The sequence below is a fragment of the Sminthopsis crassicaudata genome, chromosome 6 (genome assembly GCF_048593235.1).
Source record: "Sminthopsis crassicaudata isolate SCR6 chromosome 6, ASM4859323v1, whole genome shotgun sequence".
Taxonomy (NCBI): Eukaryota; Metazoa; Chordata; class Mammalia; order Dasyuromorphia; family Dasyuridae; genus Sminthopsis; species Sminthopsis crassicaudata.
Genome location: NC_133622.1, coordinates 209,699,711 through 209,715,321, shown reverse-complemented (window position 1 = coordinate 209,715,321; position 15,611 = coordinate 209,699,711). Strand labels below are relative to the sequence as shown.

The window sequence follows — 15,611 nt, the reverse complement described above, 5'->3', positions numbered from 1 at the left end:
ATTCTCTCATTTAAATGTCTTTTTTTTCAAATTATTAGAGCTGAAATTAAGCTGATGTCTGTAGAACTAATTGTGAAATTCTTCTTTTCTACTACCCAGAGATATGAGTGTGTATATGTGAGACAGATTATACTAATCAAACTTATAAAAATTATTTTATAGACTAGAAAAAATAACAAAATTCATTCAGAAGAACAAAATGTCAAGAATATTAAGAAAAAGCAATGAAATAAGTGGGGAAACGTAGAGAGAAAAGGTGCAAGATAGAGAAAGAGGAGAGAGACAGAGAAAGAAGTGGGGAGAGGGAAGGAGAGGAAGGGAGGAAGAAGAAGGGAGAGGGGGAGAATGAGGGAAAGGAAGAGGAAGAGAGAGAGTTAGAAAGGGGAGAGGGAGAAGAGAGGAAAAGGGAAAGAGAGGGATGATAAAAAATAGAAAAAAAATGTGAATTACAGTTCTGGCCCAATTACCATGAAATTATATGACCTTCCTAGTTTACTCATCTATAAAATGAAGGCTTTGGACCAAGATATCTTTAAGGCTCTTTCTAGCTCTACTACCATTGGCAGCATGTTATAATGGAAAGAGCACTTAGGATCCAAAGATCTGTGAGTCCAAGTTCTCATACTTCATAGCTTTGTGAGAACAAAAATCATAACAATTAGCATTTAAACATCACTTAAAGTCTTTAGAGTGCTTTACTCAGTAAACCTGGGCAAGTAATTTAACTATCCTGAAACTCATTTTCCTCACCAATGGGGCCAATAATATTTAACTACCTGCAGCATGTGAGGTTCTGTGGAAAATGCTTTTTAAGGTCCTATATAAATTGGAGCTAACACTAATTACTTACACTCTAAATATTCATTCTACACTTTTTTGGTTCTACATTTTCATTAAACTTCATTTTTCTTCACCCATTCCTCATTTGAGCCAAATTATGATGTTCTTAATGAAAAGTTCAAAGTAATGGCCACTGTTTTCTGATTTTCAGTTTATATTTCTGAATTAATTAGAGCAAAAGAAAACCTACGAGATAGTAGCAAATCAAGTGACAGGATTCTTCCACAAGTTACCATCAATAAGAAGGCACACACACACACACACACACACACACACACACACACACACACACACACATACATACACGCACACATACACGCACATACACGCACACACATACACGCACATACACACAGAAAGAATTTGTGTGCCAAGGAAACATGCATGAAAGGACATATGCTAGAAACCCATTTAGTTAGATTATACACATGCAGGACATACATACATATACATACACACACATTAGGAAGCAATGTGGCCAGAACAACTCATGGTACAGAGTTCCCAAAATCCTCCAGTGATATTGTTCTATTCTCTGCTGGACATTTAGTATTCAGTTGATGATTTGCCTTTCGGAATATTCCCACAAGTCTCATCATCTTCTTTATGTTATTTACCTGGTTTTAGGTCTTCAGGGTCATTTGCTGCTCTGTTTCCTTCTATTAAGATGAGAAGGCCAGAAAGCATCTACTTGATAAGGGCAGGCTGACTTTGAGTGTGTAATTAAAACCATAATGAGTAGGGGAAAAAATAAGCAAAATACTCCAGATAATTCTTCTGACAAGCATCCAATTTCCTAGGCAAACCTGCAACCCTAGGTCCCAGACAATAATTTGACTTAGGATTAAAAATTCCTTTTAAATTATTGATTGTTTTCCTATGTCTCCAAAACACATTTGGTGGGTTCTGTTCTCAAAATTCTAGTGCATGAAAGCCTCAACTCCCAAGCTTCTCCTAGATTGATCTGCAAATGAAACTAGATAAAACAGGAAAGAGCTCTATTTCTGTTTTTATTTTATATATCTACTGGCAACAAAACTCCTCAGTTTTTTTTGCCATGTTTTGGTCACTATAAAATCTCATAATTCTTCCTATATGTAAATTCTATAAGAATCTATGAACAATAATAAATTATTAAGTGCCATTTCGTATCAGGTATCACGTTCTGAGCTAGCAACACAAATATGAAACACTTCCTGCTCTCAAGAGTACATTCTCTTGGAGTAAAGATTATATAAATCAGTACAAATAGGATATATGGAACGTAATTTTGGGAGGGAGGAAGTGGGGTGACCAAGGAAGGGTTCATGACCAAGGAAAGTGGCATTTGAGCTGAATCTTGAAGACAAGGGATTCTAAGAAGTAGAGATAAGGAAGAAATACATTCTAGGCATAGGTTGTAGTCAGAGTAGTTATAGAGACTGGATATTTATTGTTGTGTTTGAGAAACAGAGAAAAAGAATTTGGTAAGTAAAGCTGCAAAGGTAGGTCAGGGCCAGGCTGTGAGGGACTTTAAATGCCAGAAACATGTCATACCAATCAAACTTACCAAAGAATTACTTTATAGAGCTAGAACAAATAATAAAAAAATTCATTAAGAAGAACAAAAGATAAAGAATATCAAGAGAATCAATAGAAAACAAGTGAAGGAAGACAGCCAAACTGCTTTCTGGTTTTCTCATCAATTCTTGTTAAATGGTGAGTTTTTGCCCCAAAAGCTTTGAGTCTTGGGGTTTCTCAAACACTAACTTACTGTGTGTACCTAATCTATTCCATTGATCCAACATTATTTTTTTAGTATAGATTGTTTTGATTTTTGCTTTGTAACATAGCTTAAAATTTGGTGCTGCTAGGCTGTTCTCCTTCACTTTTTCTCCATTGGCTACATATGGGAAGAACAGAAAAGGCAAAAGCAAGTGTGTTATGAATAAAGACTGACCTTTCTGGAATGGAGACTTCACCTAGTGAAGCAGTGCTAAGGTAGAGCCAGCTGGCCTACTGAATAAAGCTCAGGAGCTACAAAATGATCTATTGAGCAATAAGTGGTGATTATAAATTCTTAGGCAGAACAAAGTGATGTTTTAAGGAAAGTAATTTAACATTTGTGTACAGATGAGTGGAATAGTATTAGCCACTTAGGAGATTGTTACAGTAAACTAGATGTGAGAATAAAAAATAAACATCAAAAGTAAGAATCCCAAATTTTCAGTCCAGAATGGGGGAGATGGGAAATGCTAGTATTACACTGACCTAAAAGAGGAGCCATTTGAGTGATTTAAAATAGCCATGGTGACAGTGAAAATAAAAAATTAAAATAAAATAAAGATTTAAAATCCTGAATATTGTTCTGTGGACAGCTGGATATAATCCAGGGAGCTAGTAAAGGACTGAAGCTATACACTTGAGAACTCATAGTTTATGTAAGTTGTTTAAAATGAGAGCACAGAGGAATAGAAGATTAATGACTAAATTTCAGGATATGTTCCCATTTAAAGAGGCAATGGAAGGGCAATTAGAAAAGTAACAACAAGGCCAGGAAAGTAGTGTCACAGAGGGCAAGTGAGAGAAATTAAGGAAGAGAATCAATTCTCCAAGAGAATAGGAACTGGTCAAAAGGCTATTGGATTTTGCCAGGAGTCAGGCATACTGGTGACTGTTGAGAGTAGCTTAATTGGAGTTTGGCAGGGAAAAGGAGAGAAATGGATAATAAATCACGAAATGCTGGAACTGGTAGGGATATTAGAGAAGTCATTTGGTCCAACCTACTCATTTTACAAATGAGGAAGTAGACAGAGAAGTGAAATAACAGCCAAGTCCACATATATAGAGTAAGTGACAGAATCCTGAATAGAAACCAGGAGTTGATTCCTGTTCCTGTAGGATAGGAGTTGGATCAAGGCAAAAGGTCTTTTATTTTTATTTTTTGAGCTAGGAGAGAATAGATTCTGTTTAGAAGTAGAGGAATCTAGTGTAGAAGAAAACACTAAATATGCTGGAGAAGGAAGATGAACATGGAATCAAACCCTCCTTGAGTTGAGAAGGAATGGGATATAGGGCACAAGTAGAAGGGAGTGGGGCATTTCTTATCCTAGGCCTTGAAGAACATAAGGGAAGGGATTTGTTGAAGTAAGGTTGCAGATAGAACTACCATTGTTATTTTTAGTTTTCATGTGAAGTAGGAGATGAAAAAATGGATAGAAGGAGAGATTTAAGAATCTAAGAAGAAGAGCACTGGTGCAGCCATTGTGGGGACTGAAACCTGAAGTTGTACTACCGAGAGCTGTTGGAATACATGGGAGCCACCTGACAGAGACTGCTGGAGATCCAACCCAGACCTGCACAATGGATCTCCTCGTGTGAGAGGATGATACAAGGAGACTGAGAGGCTGTTGTGTTGTCGACCTCTCTCCTCCTTGCTCTGCCTTCAATTTATCTCATTCCTGGTCAGCAACACCTGTGTCAGCAAAAGCTGCCCTGCAACTCCTTCAGATGCTATGATCCACAGCTGTAGAGGCTCTCAGAGAATTGACCTGTCTCTTAACAATGAAGGATGAATATAAAGATGATTAATGGCTAGAGCTAAGTTGTAGAGCAGGAAGGCAAAATGCTGTGGACCAGATCTACTATATTTACAGTTAAATCTCTATGAAAGAAGTCAGATGTTATCTTTACAAAAAAAAATGGCTAATATCTTTTTTTTTTTTTGAGAAGCAATTGGGGTTAAGTGACTTGTCTAGGATCACAAAGCTAATAAGTATTAAGTATTTGAGGCTGGATTTGAACCTAGATTCTAACTCCAAATTTGGTGCTTTAACCACTCCCAATCTTATTCTATACAGACTTTGGGTATACTCTGGCAGAAATTACGTGCCATAACATCCTCAGGAGGTTGCACTTCCAACCCTGAATCTGACTTGAATATTTTGAAGGAGATTTGGAGGAACAGTCAATGAAGCTGTTTGATGTTGGTTCCATTTACCTAAGGGCCTTCCTTGCTTCTTTCCATTTATCTGAATCCTACCCACTCTTTTAGGTTTATCGTAGCTCCTATATTCACCAAGCCTTACTTGACTAGTATCTAGTCCACCTGAGAAGTACCCCAGATTCTAAGTCACCCTACCTCTCAAATCATAACTTTCCTATCCTATGTCACACTTTAAGTCCTTCTCTCTACTAATAACTAATCTGCTAAACTCTTCTCTTGCCAAAGTGGTAATGGCTAATAACAAATTAATATGCTACCCTGCTAGATAATTCTTATTTTAACAAGAATTGTAAAATATACTGGCTTCCAGAGTAGGTCACTGAGGAGATTTTCAGTAGGAAGTGTGGTTTTTTTGATATAGCATCATACAAGCAGCTGCTTAGCTCCACCTACATGGAGGGCCTTTTAAGGAGAAAAAGAGCCTTTGGGAGTAATGGCATGGGCCAGTAATCTCCAAACTTTTTTGACTGAATACCTTTGCAAAGCAATTGCACCATTCAGGTATAGTAGATAGAATAAGGAAGACCCAAGTATTCAAGTCCTCCAATACTTACTAGTTGTATAACTTCAGGTAATTCATATAGTCTTTCTCAGATTCAGTTTATTTGTATAATGAATGGGATTGAACTCTATGACCTTTAAGGTCACCTCCAACTCTAGTAGGATCCCACTTAGCAAAACATTTTTGAGTCCTTCTACAGATTTATTTATATACAAAAATAAAAATTAAAAAAATATGACATAAAACTGCTAGGCTATCTGATGTTAGAGTCAATAGTGAGCTACTGGAATTAATTGTCAAATTTCTTTCTCTATAGGGTAAGTTTGAGGACTAGGATCTTTTATTACTACCCCTGGCGTGCAGTAGTGCAATAATGAGATTCAAATTTGGTATCATGAACATTACAGTTTCTAGCTGATAACAAGCTTTCTGTTCAGGATAGAAAGCTTAGACGGTAAAACAGCAGGGGAGAGTGGATAGAGTGATATTCATGGGGTCAGAGAACCTGGCTTCAGTCTCAGCTCTGCTACTTTCTTACGTATGATTACTTAGCCTCTCTGAGCCTGTTTTCTCATTTGGAACACAAAGGGCTTGGACTATATCTCTTTGATATTCATGTGTAAGTTTGAGGTTTAGGATATCACCCCAACATCAACATCGGATATTGGGCTGCTCTGGCCTTTGGGACAGCAAATGCTATTATTCACAGGTCAGTAGCCTGAGGATCTATCTGGAGATGGGGTTGCAATATCCAGGCCTGGCTCCCCCAGTATTTTCCGATGGATAGATTGTTGTCTTTACCATAATCTGGTTAGTACATAATCCTGGATCACTATCATACATTTAGTATCAGATTTAGAGGTGGAAATGAGACCCAGAGAGATTGATTTAAGACTCCAAACTTAAGAGTTCAGACTCCATACTCATCATGATATATTTCGTCATAATCTCAACTTCCTCAACCTTTCCATCCTGAACAGCTTGTAGCCATTTTGAAAAACCTCATCTTTGTCAATGACCATGTACAACCTGATGGATTTAAGAAAAAGACTTTTCATCTCTCCATGACTTTTCCTTTTTCCAGTATCCTACTGACCTGACAAACACTTAATGGGCATTGTATTATGTACAGGGAACTATGAGAGGCCCCACAGAAGATTAACAGAACTCTTCCAATGCTTGTAGGCTAATTCATCTCAGGCAGTAATACAGTCTCATACAGATGTGTGGAAATTTGAAAGAACCTTAAAGTGGTAAGGTGGCACAGCAAACAGGCTGCTGGACATGCAGTCTGGACTTGACTTGGCTTCAGATATTTATTAGCTATATGACCCTGGGCAAGTCAATTAACTGCTCAATGCCTCAGTTTCCCCACTTACAAAACAGAAAAAAGTAATGGTATTTACCAACCAAGAATATTTTAAGGTAAAATCATATACTTTAAAGTACTTTGTTAACCTTAAATCACTACATCTTTTATTATGATTAAATCATATGATTTAATGATTAAATTTTAATGATTTTAATGATTAAATCATATGATTATGATTAAATCACTACATCTTTTATTATGATGATTTAAACAATTTGACTTGGAAATGTGGTTTTCAAAGTTGTAAAGTAGTAATATTAACAACTGACATTTATACAGGGCATTAAAGTAGACCAAGAATTTTATAAACATTACAATATATGTAAAGCATTCTGTAAATTTTATAGCTCTATATTAGTTATAATTATCCCAATTCAGCTCAATAAATATTTATTACCTCATTTAACCCTAACAAGGCTGTCAAATTAATACTTCTGTATCACCATTTCAGTTTTACAGATGAGAAAACTGAGGCTTGAAGTGGTCAGGTGATTAAGCCATAAGAGGATTTTGAATCTAAGTCTCTCTTTAATCCAGACATAGACAAGAGAGCACAACACATTGACCCTAAACAAGAAACATGTATGTTTTGTGATTATGCTTTGGAAAAGAAATGCAAAAAGAGCTCCAGGAGTTTCATAAATTCAGCTGCCCTTGTATGAAGGCGAGTACAGATGTGGCAGAAACATGGCTTCCATAAAAATAATCCAACCAAATTAATTTAGTGTTGTACATATGCTTTCTCCTTCTTTAATTAAGTCAAACATTTTAAAGTTATTCTTAAAGGCAGTTAAAATGCTGCTGGGAATTCTGAAAGAAAACAGCAGCACCTCATTTTGAAATGATGGCTGGTTCTATCCCATTTGTTATTACCTTAGATTCCCCAAGCCCAAAGAGAAAGGATTATGGAAATTGTACCTCTCTACTTTTGCCTGGATTAACTGGGTTAATCTGATGCTATGAGCTGGTTCTTACCCAGCCAAAAGAATCCAGAGCATGGAGTGCTGAATTTGGCATCTTGGGCATGGAGTTTGACTCTTGCATGGCCACTTACAACCTGGGGGGTGTTGGGTAAGTTACTCCAGGGGGCTGTGTCTCAGTTTTTTCAACTGTAAAATGAGCTTCCAAAAGCTTCCTTTTGACTTCCAAAGTTCCTTCCAAGAGTGGAATTAGCAAGGATTCATAAGAACCTCTTTCTTTCAATAAACACTTTCAACACAGACCAATAACAAGCCCAGAAATCATATTAAATTTTCAATTCAGTATACAAGCAAGACTTATTTTTTTGCAACAGATGTATTCCTGAAGTTTTGAGTAAATGTTCTTAAAACTCTGGTATTGAAAGGCGCCCTCTGATACATCTTGTCATGAAAAATCCCTTTGTAAAGTGAATGACCAGACCTAATATTACGTCATATATCTATAGAGCCACAAAGATTTTCTTTTAAAAGGAAGATGCATTTTGCCTGACCTGAAATGTTTTCTTACACAAAAAGGGAAACTGAGACTTAGAATCTGACTTACCTGACAGCAAGGCAGAAAGAAAAAGAAGAGTGGACATGAGGTCAAAGGTCCTAGATTCAACTTCCTTATTATTTGTGAGACTTTGGTCAAGTAACTATTTACTTTGAGCCTGTGGCTGATCATGTGTAAAATGAAAGGGAAAATGAGTTGATCTCAAAGGTTCCTTTTAGCTTCAAATCTACATTTCCATATTAACTATATTCAATGGTTGTCTCGTGTTTCTATTTGTACTTTCTAACAGGGAACTGAAATGAATCCTGTGAGTCTGCCTAGCATGAAATCTTCGGTTTACCTCTAGGGTCATGAATCTAACTTGTTTCTTTAAAATATGTATGCCTTTTTCAAATAAATTCTATAGATGCTGGGAGAATCACTGAATGAACCTATCTGTATAAAAGACCCAATTTATTAAGTGTGAAAGCAAAACAGATATATCCATTCAAATATTTTTATACAGATTTAAGATGCAATATAAAGAAAAATAATTTACCAAAAATGACTAGTTTTAAGAATAAAACTATTTCAAAATAGCCAATACAATGTGAAAATATAATATATTTTATCCACAATCAATGAATATAATCTTCAAAATTAAAAAAAAATTAACAGTGGCATTTCTCTGGTGAAAAAAGTATCAAAAGAGTTTAAGTAACTTGCTGAGATAATTCAGGAAAAGTTTATCTTGTTGAAACTACAAAGTGCAATGAAGTTAGCTGTCTGAAAGGCCCCCATTTTGTCTAATAAGTGAAGACCTAGGAAAAAATGTTTTCATTTGAGGGTTAGTTTCAGCTTTGATAAACTTCTGAATTTCACTTGTTTCTGTGCCCCAGCCCAACAAACAAAAAAGTCAGATATATAATTCAGAATTTAGCGTTGCTTTTCTTCATACAGAGCGTAAAACTTTCTCTTTGGCTGGATGAAATACCACAGTGTATTGAGAAGTCCAATCCACAGCACTAGGCTTGAACAAGCCAAAGCATCCACACTGAAAGAAGTCGGCGAGGTTCTGAGTGAATCCATGGCTGCTCGAGAAAAGGGAGAAACAGGATTTAGTGAGTGCCTTGGATCAGTTCTAGCTCTTACTTAATAGATGGCTCAGGTCCATCTTGGGTCTGATTCTTTTCCTTGAGTTTTCCCAGTATGATAATACCCTGGCTTTTTATTGCTTCCAAGTTCCACTTTTTCTAAGGGTTTGTCACTACTATCAAAATGTCACTTCTTTTCCATTTTAAAATGCTACTATGCTGGTCCAAGTAATGACCTCACATCTGGACTATTATAATTGTAGTATTCTTTCTGATGTCCTTGCCCCTCTCTTCCCTCTAATTCATTCTACCATAAAATGAGCCATTGGATTATATATCTATATATATCTATATATATCTATATATCTCATTGCTCCAGTCAATATGGCTCCTCATTGCCCAAAAGTCTAACCTCCTTCTATGGGTTTTATTTATAGCCCTCTATAACTGGCCCTGACTTTTCTACCACTGCCCCACTGGAAAATACTTTACCCAGAAAGATAGTACCACTCATTGTTTTCTAAGCAAATCATCAGCATTATCCTAGCTGTCCATTTATTCACACCATTTTAAAAAAGCCTTCTGAAGCTCCCTTTTCTTCAAGACCCTGTTTAAGTCCTATCATCTCTACAAAGCCTGCCCAAGTACTCCTGCCTTTGGTGATTAGCTCTGTATTCTGTATCCGAGCACACTGACCCATGCCCTTATGGCTGTGTCTTATGCCTGGAAGTTTCTGTCTCCTACCTCAGCCTTTCCCAGCCCCTGCTGCTGGTACTTTCCCTAGCTTCCATCTACTCTTGTATGTGTCAACTTGGGCATCTGTGGTGTCCCCCAGGGTAGAGCTCCTTGAGGGGGGAGAGGGACAGCGGTCTTTGTCTCTGAATCCCTGGTACCTCGCACGATGCTCGGCACAGAGCAGGCATTTAATCACAGTTTGCAGCCCTGTTCATCTCTAGCCCCTATTGGATGCAATACTTCCATCATGCTTGGCATAAGCTGCCTTGTTCTTTAAGAAAACCACACTGTCCTGCCCTACCATTGTTTTATAAACTGGCTGTGAGGAGGGGATTGTGTGCTCTCTCTGGATCTCAAGTCCCCAGCCTAATCCCCTGTACACAGAAATTGCTCTGTACATCTGAAACTGTTATCATTAAGAAGTCTTTTCCTTCCACAGTGTTAGGCAGCTCAGTAGATAGAGTGCTGGACCTAGGGTAAGGAAGTCCTGAGTTCAAATCTTGCCTTTGAAACTTACTATATGGCCCTTGGCAAAACACTTAACCTTTCTCTGCCTCAGTTTCCTTATCTGTAAAATGGGAAGAATAATATTATTAGTTAGGTAATCATGGACAAGTCCTTTTATCAGTCTGCCTCAGTTTCATCACCTATATAATGGATATAAGAGCACAATCCCAGGCACACTAGAGGCACCATTTCTCAGAGATGTTGTGAGAACTAAGAATAGTAAAATATGTTAAGCCCTTTACAGACCTTTAAGATCCATATAAATGTTAGTTCTTGTTATGATTATTATTTCTAATACTGGTAAAAGAAAATGCAAAGATTTTAGAATCAGACACTAAACTATTGCCAGGCCCCCTATGTCCCATGCAGTTCTATTGACCCAAGTGGTTGATTAAGTGACCCCTGGCCGAGTCATTCTTGGCAGGAAGGCAGGAGGCTCTTTTTGCCCTTCCCTGCCACTTACTTCTGGTACCAAAAAGTGACACTGTATTTGCTATTTTCCTCATTAAATAACTGAGGCATTGTTGAAACTGCCCTTTGTTATCCCCACACACACACACACACCTCTCAAAGCCCACTTTCTCCAAAGAAGCTGATCTTTCCCTTCTCTCTGGGCATGCTATGGCAAAGTCCTAGCTCCTGACTTTCTTGGGAGAAGGCCTAATACTTTTATCTTGTACTGTGATGGGCTTTAAAATAGACTTTGTGGAGATACGCTGGGAACATTCGCCTGAGGGGGCTCCGGGTCAGCTCAGCAGCATTCCTGGAGCTGACGTGTGGAGCTGGGGCCCAGATAAGCTTCAGAGGCCGAGCTTCACATACCAAAGATTTAAGGCTTTTCTGTAAATACCCTTGTCTCCATCTGGGAAAAAAAACTACAGAATTTTTTATATGCTTATGGCTCTGAATTTCAAAACAAAAACGCAGCATAAAATCAAAGTGCAATTTTCCTTTGGACACAGATGGGTAAATTAAGCAGCTAGAGAAAGGAATATGGAGGTGAGTGGCCAGATTAAGAGCCTTGGCAAGCCGGTGACTGCTCTTTTTCCACAGAGGGCCTCATGGCCTGGCTTCCTCACAGAATACTAATCTACCTCCTGATGTCTTCACACAAGCAGCAAGCAACCTTGTGACTGTGAGGCCTGTAGGGAAACCCTGCCTGCTTGAGGATCATCTCAAAAGCAGTTTACGGCTTATGTCAAGCAGGGCAGCCCAATGGCTGTAGAGAGCAGCTCTGGCCACAGTAGCCATTTGAGGACTATCTCTGACTACAGTCTTCTGGCAAGCAGTTACATGAGCTGGGAGATGGGGCCCCTTTGAGAGAGGCAGTATGGGGAGGTGGGAGTCAGGGCAGCTGGCTGGAACACTTCCAAGTGGGGCAGCTGGCCAGGGTCAATTCTGAGAAAGAAGATCCTGCTTACTTGTATGGCGTCTTCCTGAGTGAAAAATTCTGTTTCATGTGCTTGCTCTGCTTCACTAGGGTGATTCTCTCATGTGACGTCAAGCCCAAAACCGCAATCTGAAAGTGAAGCAAAATTAATAGAAAATGATTTATTCCTGACAACATGTTAAAGGGCATCCAGAGTTTTTCAAGATGGAAATTAGCTGTCCCACTAGAAAATAAAGCCTACAACTTTGCAACCTCTCTTTTTTGACCAATTATCTATTAAATTAGTACTATACTGTTTTAAGAAACTATCGTTTCATAAAACTTTCTTTGAAGTTTTTTTTAATTGTTCTGTGCTGACTCATTTTTTTAGATAATAACAATAAATACAGTAGGGTCATGTATTCCCCATACCTTTCAATCAATTATGAGACTGCAGAGATGTGGTCTACTGTAGAAAACTGCTTCCAAAAGCCTCTGTCTTTCCTTTTTATATTTTCATCAAGGACACTCTATGTATGTGCATAAGTTAATCTCAACAATTTTACACAGATGAACACATAAATATATAGATCAGCTGTTGCTAATGCTCTTTCAGTCACCATTTTTGCATGATGATACTCTTTAACACATTATCAATGAAAAATTCTGCAGGAGAAGTAGCATGAAGACTGTTATCAGAGAGGTATGTTACCAGAAAGAGGGGGCCAATCAAAAGAGAAAGTGAAGAGTAATTAGTGTCAAGAGATATAAGAAACCCCCAGTGTTATCACTGGATTCCTTGATGAGGGATTATGGGAGGATGTGAAAGAAAATTAAGTGAGGTTGTAATCTTCAAAACTGAAAAGAATCTCCACACTGATAAGCCCAAAGTCAATTAAAAGATGAAATGCTGAAGAAATACCATCCATGATTTCTTCCAATCATTTCATTTACTTCTTCAAAATATATTGAAAAATCAAACCCTCAATGTTTTGAAAAATATATATTAAATCCAGTACAGATTTTTTTTTGGTGTGTGTGTATAATTTGTCTGATCTGGCTATTTTTCTTTCTTTCTTTTTTTTAATAAATCTTTTTTTTTCAATTAACAAACATCTATTCTCTCTCTTTCACCTCCCCTCTCCCATTAAAAACAAAACAAAGTAAAACCCTTATAACAAATATGCATAGTCAAGCAAAACAAATTCCTGCAAAGGTCATGTCCAAAAAATATATGTCTCATTTTGCAACCTGAGGCCATCACCTCTTATTCAAGAGATGAGCAGATATTTCATAGTAGATTCTCTGGAATCATGGTTGGAATTATGATGATCAGAGTTTTTATAAGTCTTTCAGATGTTTGCCTTTACAATATTATTTTTCCTGTTAAATTATTCTATTGGTTCTGCTCACTTCACTCTGTATCAGTTTATACAAGTCTTCTTAGCTTGCTCCAAAACCATCAATTTCATCATTTCTTTGTTTAAAAAGAGAAAAAAAATTTAACAGTTGTATTTAAAATTCAACTTATGCCTTAAATTCAATTTAAATATTATCAAAATATCTTTAGTTTAATGATCATAATTTTGAAGTTAGACTACAACATACTTCACACATAGATATCTTTCAAGACTACAAGCCAGGATCTGACAAGAACAAATTCAGTCACTGGTACTAGGGACTTGGGATGTTTCACTAGATCAGCCCAGTAATTTTAGTTCCTCACTAAATACAGTTTTTAATGAAAACTTTAAAGCACTGAGTGGCATCTGATTAATATGCATATATTCATAGAAATACTACCAATAATCACCCTGAAGCACAATGAAATAAATCTAAACATTGCCCTGCAAAATCATGCTTAAGGGTTTAATGGTATGCCTGGTCATGATTATCACCATGGCCCAAGCTGCTGTCCGTAGACTGGATCCCTCCTCTACTACTTTCCCCATTATCAGATTCCTCCTTTGCTCCAGGTGAGGTCACATCTGCCAGGGATAGTTTCCCTTTTCCCAGGCCCACACTTCTGGAAGCAGAATTTGGATCAAAGGAATCCATCCCAAGGAGGGCTTGTATACACAGATCAGCTTCTTCAGGTTCCTTGTAGGACATGGAAGCTACTCCATCTGGGTGTCAGTCAAAGAGAGGGACCTTGTTGACTTGCCCAGAATTTTCACACTCTGTTTGCAGGTCTTCCTGGTTCTCATTTGGTACCAGTGGGTCAGCCTTGAAATCCTTCAGGTGGAACATGCTCTTGATGATAACTACCCACTCATGTTGCATTCCAGTAGTGCTGGCTTTCTGCATGGGCACAAATCCAGCTGTGTTTGTTGTTGAGACAGCTTTTTTTCTGTAGTCTTTTCATTTCTTCTTTTTGCTTGCATTGTATCCTCCCTTTAGCTGAAAGGCTGACATTTCCACATGCAATTTGTAGCCTCTGATTTTATCATCATCCACAAGTCTTAACAACGCTAGATCCACAGATTCCCTCTTCAAATAACAGCAGAGTCCATCTCCTTTAAGAGTTCCTTGTTAATCTTTATAAAGCTGGACTTTCTATTCTCCTGTCTGTGGGTCTCTCACAATGATGCCATGTTTGGGCACGAGCTGTAAGCCAGTCACATGTGCACTTGCATTTTTGCCTTCCCCGATAGGAAACCATTCCTGCTCAGGCTTCCTTTTTTCACTTTTGTGTTTCTCATCCTTGTTCTGTGTGGCTTTTTAATCCATAGGTTTGGGATAAGTTTTTGCATTCCCATCAGCCTGTTTCTCTTTTCGCTCACAGGAAAATGGGAGTTATCAGCAGAGAAGCCATCAATATCTTGATAATTAGCAAGGAAGTCCTTCATCATCTTAGGGAACCAAGCTTTCCCATCCAGGTCCTGCTCATAGGCAGTGCCATCCACTAGGCAGTGCCCTCTGGCCGAGCTTGGCCTCCTCTTGGAGCTGATGAAGCCTCAGCTGTTTGTTGAACTCCTCATTGATGTCCCACCTGCAGCTGCTTCCATCTCCCCTCTGGGCAGGCACCTTAGGCACCCAGTCCCATTGGGATCTCCAGACCTGGGGAGGGAGCACAGGAGGAGAGGGCAAGGGAACCCATCTCTCCATTCTTTGAAGAGGTGGAGGGTTATGGGTGTACAACCTGGCATGGACTGTCACACTTGGTTGACATAGTGGTTAACCTTGCTGAACTTCAGCTTTTCCTTATCTATTTAAATTCTTTAATAGGAAGAATGGCCAATTGGAAAGAGGAGGAATATATTCTGAAATGAAGGTTAAAAACAAAAGATAGGAGTAAAAATTTAAAACTCAATTTGGCTCTTTTAAACCGCTCTATTATCTTGTAAGGTAGAACATAAATTTAGAGTTGGAAAAGACCTTAATAGTGATCTGTTCAAATCTAAAGTGAATAATTCTAACTATGAATAAAATCTAAATAAAATGAAGAAGAAATACCAATAAAATCAGCATTTCATTTGAAGATAAAGAAAATTATCTAAGGTCTATGTTAAAATATATTATTTTAAATTTTAGGATCTGCCTTTATGAATAAAGTCAATTATTTTTTTGGTGGTATTTATAAACTAAATTTCTGGAAAGTGTATATATCTTAAAAGACTTATAATTATCACACAAGGAAGGTACAAATAAATGGCATAACTTGAATTAACCTTATGACATTGGATTTACTATAGTCAAACCTCAATTTACTAGGATGAATTGCATAGAATTCTACAATATTAGAAGTAGAA

The 15,611-nt window shown here is 37.7% G+C and overlaps 1 protein-coding gene across 1 annotated transcript in view; it reads right to left on the bottom strand.

Annotated features, from left to right (window-relative positions):
• Positions 1-8,613: 8,613 nt before the first annotated feature.
• Positions 8,614-15,611, bottom strand: part of ZDHHC13 (zDHHC palmitoyltransferase 13) — a 57,248-nt gene continuing 50,250 nt past the window's right edge. The window contains exons 16-17 of the mRNA XM_074276165.1: positions 11,912-12,009; positions 8,614-9,245 (exon numbers count right to left, since the gene is read on the bottom strand). Coding sequence (XP_074132266.1) covers positions 9,107-9,245; positions 11,912-12,009 — 237 coding nt within the window. The 3' untranslated portion in view covers positions 8,614-9,106. The remainder of the gene's footprint in view (positions 9,246-11,911; positions 12,010-15,611) is intronic.